Source organism: Gekko japonicus, unplaced genomic scaffold, assembly GCF_001447785.1.
Source record: "Gekko japonicus isolate JY-2015 unplaced genomic scaffold, Gekko_japonicus_V1.1 scaffold5022, whole genome shotgun sequence".
Lineage (NCBI taxonomy): Eukaryota > Metazoa > Chordata > Lepidosauria > Squamata > Gekkonidae > Gekko > Gekko japonicus.
The window spans coordinates 28,913-37,930 of record NW_015168188.1 but is presented as its reverse complement, the minus strand read 5'-3'; the positions used below and the strand labels follow the sequence as shown (position 1 = coordinate 37,930).

Genomic DNA, 9,018 nt, shown 5'->3' with positions numbered 1-9,018 from the left:
GGAGATGAGCACCGCAACCCTAGAGTCGGATTCGACTGGCTTTCGAGCAAGGGAACCTTTACCTTTACCTGTTGGGTTTGGGCACCGAATGCCACAGTAGAACTGGTTCTGTTGCTGGCCTGGCAAACATGCCGCCTCAGTTTATAATGCAGAGATTCTATGATTTGACCTGAGTACTGTTGGGTTTGGGCACTGACTGCCACAGTGGCACTGGTTCTGCTGCTGGCCTTGCAAACGTGCCCCCTCACACCACCACACCTCACTTACTTTCTAGTGCAGAGAGATTCTCGGGGAGACACTGCTGCCTGCCTTTTCCCCCTCCCCATCCCCATCCATAGGAAACAACGGAGGACTGGGGGCACCTTCTTTGGATGTCCCTAGAATTGGACCCACTGGTCCAATCTTTTCCAAACTTGGGGGTTCTTTTGAGGAGAGGCTCCAGCAGCTACAGTATGAATTTGGTGTCTCTACCTCAAGCCCCCTCCCCCCTGACTACTTTTAGAAAATTGTTGCCATTGACTACAATGGCCCCATAGAATATAGTGGAGCCGAAAATTTTCGGGAATACCAAATATTTTCCAGTACCAATACAATACCAGTACTGGTATTCGGGTATATTCGGGCATACCAAAAATATTCCGCTTTATTATAACCGAATCTGAAAATACTTGACACCCCTAATCTTCATCCTCTTCCGCCACCCCGAGAGGCAGAGTCGGTCTTTGTACCTGGGCCTTATAATGCTCAGCAGCTTGTTCCTTTTGGGTTAGCTGTTCCTCGAGGTCAGCCATCTTCTCCTTCTGCTTGTCAAGTTCCTTCTGCAGCTCCTGTTCATGCACCTATCGAGTTTTGAGAGAGAAAGCTTCTGGAAGTTCTGGAGAGACGGAAGCAGAAGCGGAGTCCGCAAAAACTGAAACGCTACTCGGCACTTCCATTAGATTTCAAGCCACAGGACTGCCCAGACAACACCCCAAATAAAAAAGACGCACAACTCTATATGTAAACTGGGGATGTTGGGAAGTGCCAGAGCTAGTGACTGACCCAAGGTCACATCAGCAGGTGCAAGTGGAGGAGTGGGGAATCAAACCCGGTTCTCCCAGATTAGAGTCTGCACACTTAACCACTACACCAAACTGGCTCTCTTGACTACAGAAGTCATCCCCCCCACCTGCCGGCTTGTGATCAGAACTGTTGCACGGACTGGTAGAAGTGATTAACTTGCAGCAGCTGAGAACTGTCATCTAAAGTGGTTGACAGCTTGCAGTTCAGAGATCTATCCTGGTAACAGCTTTCTATTGGCTAAATGGTTAAGAACACCTATTTAGAACAGACAGCTTGAGAAGACTCAGGGAGGGAGAGAAGAGACTGCCTTGAAGCTCTCTTCAACTTCCACCCTGCTGCTCTGCAGTGAGTAGAATAGCCATCTAGGTTTTTTGGTTCTGGTGTGCAATCCTTGCTCAACTGTATATATTCTTTCCCTTATCTATGTGTTGTTTGTCCTTTGTTTTTATAAATAAAGTTTTATGTGTGTCTATACAAATTGGAGTGAATTTACTGGCCAAACCCACGTACGTATTTCCAGTGCCATTCCTACCATCTACTGGAAAATTTATTCTCTCTCTCCCCCCTCTCAGCCTGCTGTTGTCACACTCTGGGGCTAAGGTCTGCAGAAGCCTCTATGCTTTGGTTTTAAAAGGCTTGATTCCACAGTAAAGCTAAAGGTTCCCTTGCTCAAAAGCCAGTTGAATCCGACTCTAGGGTTGCGGTGCTCATCTCCGTTTCAAAGCCGAAGAGCCAGCGCTGTCCAAAGATGTTTCCGTGGTCATCTGGCTGACATGACTAAACACCAAGGCGCACGGAACGCTGTTCCCTTCCCACCGAAGTGGTACCTATTTATCTACTTGCAATTTCTTGCTTTCGAACTGCTAGGTTGGCAGGAACTGGAACTAGAGACGGGAGCTCACTCCATCATGCGGCACCTGGGTCTCGAACTGCTGAACTACCGACCCTCCACAGCCTGCAGTTCAGCATCTTAACCACTTGAGCCACCGCAGCTCCTTGATTCCACAGTAGCTGAGTCATAATCTTCAGAATTCTGGTTTTTCTTTCTGCTCTGCCCCACAAGCCACATAATCCTGGCTACAGGCCTGCTTCACCCGCTGGTGAAAGTCGCCAACAGAGGGAGACAGACGAAGCACCCTGAGGAGGGAGTTCCAAAGTGCTGGTGCCGTGACAGAGAAGGCCCTTCCTCAGGTTGCCGCTCATCTAGCTTCAGCGGGCAGGGGTAAGGAAAGCAGAGTCTCCAAAGATGACCGGAGTGTGCAGGTAGATTCAGAGAGGGAAGGCGCATAAGAGGGAAGGTACGGCATGAGTCAGAAGCTGAACCGGGAAAAACCCATGGAAAATGCCATTTTTGGGGTATTCAGCATACCGAATCAGATTCCCTGAGCTGATTCGGTTGCTGAATACCGAAACGCCCCCGAAAATATTCGGTTTTTTTTCCCGGCATTGCCGAATATGGGCTCAGGGAGGCTTTAAACTTTAAAGGCCTCCTCTAACCTCCCCCCCCCCCATTTTTGCCTCTTTCCCGCCCTTTGCTCTGCTTTCCAGGAGGGAAGGGGAAGAGGGGCCTTACAGACAGCCAATCACTGCAATGCATTAGCAAATGCCATTGCAGCTTCCAAGGCTGTTGTTGCTGCTGGCTTCATTTGTTGAGCTTGCTGCTTTCCCAGGGGAGGAGCACTGGCCAATAGGATTTGGCATACTGCTCTCTGGCCAATCACAGAAGTTTGTCCCTTTTTGAGATCCTTCTGTGTATGCCCAGAGAGCATAAAAGCAGGGATATCTGGCTGGCTGATTCTATTCCTGTTCCTGCTGCTGAGAGAGAGCCAGGGTTGGAGATTGTTTAGCTGGCTTCTGCTTCAGTCACTGCTCTGAGCCTGCTTTTCTGGCTGCTGACTTGGGACTACTTTGGATCAAGATCTATCCATCCTGCCTGCTGGACAACAGAAGACTGACATATTAGGGCCACTTTTAAAAAACTTTTTGTATTTTCTTGTGAGTTGGTGGGTTTAGGGTTGGTGTGGTGGTGGTGGGTAGGCCTCTGGGCCCTAGAGCCTCTCAGGCCTCTTCCTTCTTCCGTGATGTTTTTTGGGGTAGGGATCTTCTAGCTTGTGGTTTTGTTCCCAAGCCTGTTGTTTTTGCAGTTTAAATATATTTTTTACCGTGCTTGATATTTTATTTCTTGGCTTGTTGGGGCTTTTTTTTTGTGGGGGGGGGGGTTTACTGACTAGGCCTTCTGCCTAGGCTCTCTTGTTTTTGGTTCTTCTGTGTTGTGGTTCTACTGCCTTTTTGCAATTTAAAATTTTTAAGTTCTTGTATTGTGTTTTATACTTCTCTGGGCTTGTTGGTTTTTTTGGGGGAGCGGGGTAACTTCTCTCTGACTAGGCCTTCTGCCTGGGGCCTAGGCTCTCTTGTTTTTGGTTCTTGTGTTTTGTGGTTCTTGTGTTTTGTGGTTCTGTTGCCTTTTAGCAGTTTAAAGTTCTTGTATTGTGTTTTATATTTCTCTGGGCTTGTTGGGGCTTTCTTTTTTTGGGGGGGTGGGGTGACTTGACTCTCTGACCAAGCCTTCTGCCTGCTTGGTGTAGTGGTTAAGGGCGCAGATTCTAATCTGGGAGAACCGGGTTTGATTCCCCACTCCACCACTTGCATCTGCTGGATGACCTTGGGCAAGCCGTAGTTCTGATAAGAGCTATCCTTGAAAAAGCCGTAGTTCTGATAAGAGCTATCCTTGAAAAAGAGCAGTTTCTGTCAGAGCTCTCTCAGCCCCACCGACCTCACAGGGTGTCTGTTGTGGGGAGGGGGAGGGGGAGGGAAAGGAGCTTGTAAGCTGCTCTGAAACTCCCTTGGGTAGCTGTCCCTGAGTGTTCCGCGGTAGGGATGGGGCAGGAACGCCAAACATCTCTGACGGCGCGTTGAGCACAGGTGGGCCAAGAGGGTCACGTTGGCTCAAGCTGAGGGAGAGGGTGGTGCAAGCTGCTCCACTGCTGCTCATCTCCCCTGTCACGGAGCCCCCCCCCCCCCCCCCACGGCTCTTGCCATGACAACTGTTGAGACGACAGATATCGGGCGGATCCTTGGCCCCTCTTCTGGGAGAGGACACAGCGGCTGCAGTGGTGAGGGAATACCTTTCAGAGCCCCACGAGTCACAGGCAACCTGTCCACTGAGCTAATGGCCATGAAGGAGGCGGTCTGGCTGGAACTTTCTGCCGTGACCCAGAAGCTCCTCTCGTGCCCTCCAACGAGCGTGCAGAGTGAGTGTGTTTTCCCTCATGCGGGCGACACTGTCTGCTCGCATCGCTCACGCCTGCTCCCCGGGTCAGTGGAGCAGTTGGTCTTCCCGAAGGTTAACTTGCCACCGTTCAGTTTCCTGGCCCTGGACTCTGAGGGTGAGCACGCATACTTGTGCCTGCATCCCCCTCGGTCTGTGCTGGGAAGTTGGGTTACAAGGCTCTTCCCGTGATTACAGCTAGAGAGGCTATGGAGAAGTAGCAGCCAGGGCCACGGCCATTTTGATTGGCACAGAAATGTCCCACCAACCTCCCCACTTCCATCCATCCCACCTGCAGCAGAAATACCTCTACGGAACCCTGGTAGCCGTGCAGTGCAGGGTGATGTTGAGGGTGGTTCATGTATGCACCTGAGTTACAGCCACCGCAAACCAAAACTGCATATGCTGAAATTAAAACAGCACCACAAAAACTCAGGGCTATTTTTGGGCAGGAACGCAGTTCCGGCTGGCTCCTGAGTTGGCCACACCCAGCAGGAACTCATTAGCATAATATTTATTTATTTATTTATTTCCTTCGATTTATATACCACTCACCCCCTAAGGGCTCTGAGCGGTTTACATTATAATAGGCCACACCCAACAGCAGAAACTCATTAGGATTGGCTACACTAGGGGTGTGTGGCCTAACATGCAAAGGAGTTCCTGCTACAAAAAAAGCCCTGGGTTTTGACAACAGACAAGGTAAACAGAATAAGGAGCAAAAGGTGGGTGTGGCTGGATGACATCATTTCTGGTAACATGGGGGTGTGGCCTAATATGCTAATGAGCTATGCTGTCAGGGGTGTGGCCTAATATGCTAATGAGTTTCTGCTGTTGGGTGTGACTTATTATGCTAATGAGTTCCTTCTGGGCATTTTCTACAAAACCCCCCCTGCAAAAACGGTTCTCCATCTTGATAGAGATGTACAAAGCAGAGTAGGGTAGATGCCAAGCAGCCAGACAAAAAACAGCAGAACCCACAGGAGCACCATAGGTAATGAATGCAAGTTGAAAAATAATTTTCTTTTGCAGGGGTGAGATGGGAAAGGGAGAGCCTGTAATGAAGGGCAGCTGCTACATCTAGGCTAAGCCTCCTCCACTGAGGCAGTAATGGCTGGTGTACTGCTGCTGAGAGAGGAGGATCAGTGGACAGACACTACCCACTCCCTCTCACTTTCTGAGGCATTACTGGGCAGGGGCTTATTGTTGTGATGATTAGATTGCACTGGTTCTGCTGCTGGCCTGGCAAACATGCCCCCAGAGATCATCAGTTTTGACCTGTTGGGTTTAGGAGCTGCGGTGGCTCAAGTGGTTAAGACGCTGAACTGCAGGTTGTGGAAGGTCAGTAGTCCAGCAGTTCGAGACCCGGGTGCCGCATGACGGAGTGAGCTCCCGTCTCTAGTTCCAGCTCCTGCCAACCTAGCAGTTCGAAAGCAAGACACTGCAAGTAGAGAAATAGGTACCACTTTGGTGGGAAGGGAACAGCGTTCCGTGCGCCTTGGTGTTTAGTCATGCCGGCCACACGACCACGGAAATGTCTTCCGGACAGCGCTGGCTCTTCGGCTTTGAAACGGAGATGAGCACCGCAACCCTAGAGTTGGATTTGACTGGCTTTCGAGCAAGGGAACCTTTACCTTTACCTGTTGCGTTTGGGCACCGAATGCCACAGTAGCACTGGTTCTGTTGCTGGCCTGGCAAACATGCCCCCCTCAGTTTATACTGCAGAGATTCTATGATTTGACCTGAGTACTGTTGGGTTTGGGCACTGACTGCCACAGTGGCACTGGTTCTGCTGCTGGCCTTGCAAACGTGCCCCCTCACACCACCACACCTCACTTACTTTCTAGTGCAGAGAGATTCTCGGGGAGACACTGCTGCCTGCCTTTTCCCCATCCCCATCCACAGGAAACAACGGAGGACTGGGGGCACCTTCTTCTTTTCCAAACTTGGGGATTCTTTTGAGGAGAGGCTCCAGCAGCTACAGTATGAATTTAGTGTCTCTACCTCAAGCCCCCTCCCCCCTGACCCCTGAATACTTTTAGAAATTTTTTGCTATTGACTACAATGGCCCCATAGAATATAGTGGAGCCGAAAATTTTCGGGAATACCAAATATTTTCCAGTACCAATACAATACCAGTACTGGTATTCGGGTATATTCGGGCATACCAAAAATATTCAGCTTTATTATAACCGAATCTGAAAATACTTGATACCCCTAATCTTCATCCTCTTCCGCCTCCCCGAGAGGCAGAGTCAGTCTTTGTACCTGGGCCTTATAATGCTCAGCAGCTTGTTCCTTTTGGGTCAGCTGTTCCTCGAGGTCAGCCATCTTCTCCTTCTGCTTGTCAAGTTCCTTCTGCAGCTCCTGTTCATGCACCTATCGAGTTTTGAGAGAGAAAGCTTCTGGAAGTTCTGGAGAGACGGAAGCAGAAGCGGAGTCCGCAAAAACTGAAACGCTACTCGGCACTTCCATTAGATTTCAAGCCACAGGACTGCCCAGACAACACCCCAAATAAAAAAGACGCACAACTCTATATGTAAACTGGGGATGTTGGGAAGTTAACTCATTTCTGGTGCCTCCCTTGCAATGTCTTTTCCCAGGGAAAGGGGAGGAGCCATGCAATGCCACACCAAACTTCTTGGAGGGGGAAGAAATCAAATAACATTACAAATAGGGTGTGGCCATCTTACGATTAGACTGCCACAAATGCTGACAGTACAGAGGGGGCCTTGCAGTATTTCTATACTTCTGACTCTATCGGGGGCAACAGGACATATACACCCTACCTGCTGCTCTCAAGTAGTGCATCTGCTGGGGACATTCACCCAGGCATGTTGCTCCTCCTGGTTACAGCAGACCCACCACCAGCTGCGTCCTTTGATCAGAGCTTGGGGGGGTCTCAACTCTGAAACCCAAGATCCTCACGCGAAGGGTTCCCTGGCACCTTTTATTCTGTGCCCCGAACTCCCAAGCAGTGCATTTCCTGCCCCAGTGAACAGTGACCAGCTGTGGTACATCTGGGGTTTAGCAGGTGGGCTTCTGGGTTCGAGGCACGGGTTTGAAACTGAAGCCCCCTTTTCACAGCTGCCCATGCTGGAAGTTCTCCCCCCCCCCATCCCAGGAGCTCACCTTGGCCTTCTGCTGCTGGGCTTGGCCGGCTTTGTCTTGCTGAGTCAGCTTCTGTTTCAGCTCCTCTGCCTGGAAAGGAGGGGGAAAGGAGGAGCAGTTATCCCAGTCCCTCCCCTTCCCGCTGCTCGGCCACCTCCAATGGCTCCCCAGCCCACAAGTGCTGGCCAAACCACACGAGGGGGTGGGGGTGTTGAACATTCCAAGATCCCCGCTGCTGCGTATTCCTGTTGAACGGCTGGTAGCCATGTCTGGGGAAGGGGTTAACAGGAACCAAGGAAGTGGCCCTCCTTTGTCAAACTACAGGACGCAGAGTCAAGAGTATGGCTACCCCTGTATGGCCACGGACCCCCTCCCCCCAATCACTGAGACTTGAACACAAGGCTCCAGTCTCTTCCTTGCTGGGAGAAGGGGATAGGTGCTTGTCACGCAGCTCAGCCCTTGTTTCTGTACTGTCAAGACCCACATAAGCCTGGTGCAAAATAAATAAATAAAATCCAATTATTCTGCACTATGCCAAATTAAACGATTGCATAGATCTGCTTAATGCTGACAATGGGGGTAGTGTGGGGGTCAAGTCACTGCTGACTTTACGGCGACCCTGTAGGGTTTTCAGGACAAGTGGCTTGCCATGGCCTGCCTCTGTGTAGCGGACCCTGGACTCTCTTGGGGGTGTCCGATCCAAAATACTACCCGGGGCTGACCCTGCTTGGCTCCCAGGTTCTGACGAGGTTGGGCCAGCCTGGGCCATCCAGGCGAGGGCAATGCTGGCCACAGGGAGGCGGAAAGCTACGGACAGCACCAAAGCCCCACCTCGCTAAGAAGTCACGGTTAGTCCGCCTTCAGAGATTCCACCCGGCGTGGCGCGCCACCTTCAAGCGGGTCCGCAACTACAAGGACTAAGGATTCGAGATGCTGAATTTTGTACTTCCCAAGTGGCTAAAGGGACACAGAGCACACGGGGACTGCTTTCCGCAACACGGGGAGGCCACGACCACCCCCACTGTAACCTCATGCCTCCTCGTCTGCGAGGTAAGCCAGGCTAAGAAAGAGCGAACTGTCTCCATAGCACCGTCCCCACCACAGTGATGCCGCGGGCTCCCTCCGACCAGCAGAAGCCACCCTGTGCCGCCACCAGAGCCCGTCTCCCGCCCCCCTCAGCTGGCCAAAGGCCGGTTTAAAGAGGCAGCGTCTCCCCCACCCCGCCGGACGCAAGGCACATGCTGCGGGGTCAGCCACGAGGCGGGTTTAGTCGCTTTCGGAAGCAGAGCAGGGCAAGCCGGTTAGTGTCTTCTCGGCAGCTTCCTCCAGGCGAGGCGGTTGTGATGGGTGGCATGCAGAGGGCGGGCGTTCCTTCAGCCAGCTCCCCACTTTCTCCCTCAAAACCCCCAAAAGGGGGGGCAGGATTTGTCGGGATTGAAGCCAGGCTCGTAGCCGGGGGGGGGGGGGGTGTTTAGGGGAGAGAGGACCTTCCTTCAGCCAGCTCCCCACTTTCTCCCTCAAAACCCCCAAAAGGGGGGGCAGGATTTGTCGGGATTGAAGCCAGGCTCGTAGCCGGG

General features: G+C 51.6%; 1 protein-coding gene across 2 annotated transcripts in view; it reads right to left on the bottom strand.

Annotated features, from left to right (window-relative positions):
• Positions 1 to 9,018, bottom strand: part of NUMA1 (nuclear mitotic apparatus protein 1) — a 55,205-nt gene that overhangs the window by 25,686 nt on the left and 20,501 nt on the right. For both annotated transcript variants that reach the window (XM_015414991.1, XM_015414990.1), the window contains exons 12-13: positions 7,463 to 7,531; positions 6,599 to 6,709 (exon numbers count right to left, since the gene is read on the bottom strand). In XM_015414991.1, coding sequence (XP_015270477.1) covers positions 6,599 to 6,709; positions 7,463 to 7,531 — 180 coding nt within the window. The remainder of the gene's footprint in view (positions 1 to 6,598; positions 6,710 to 7,462; positions 7,532 to 9,018) is intronic.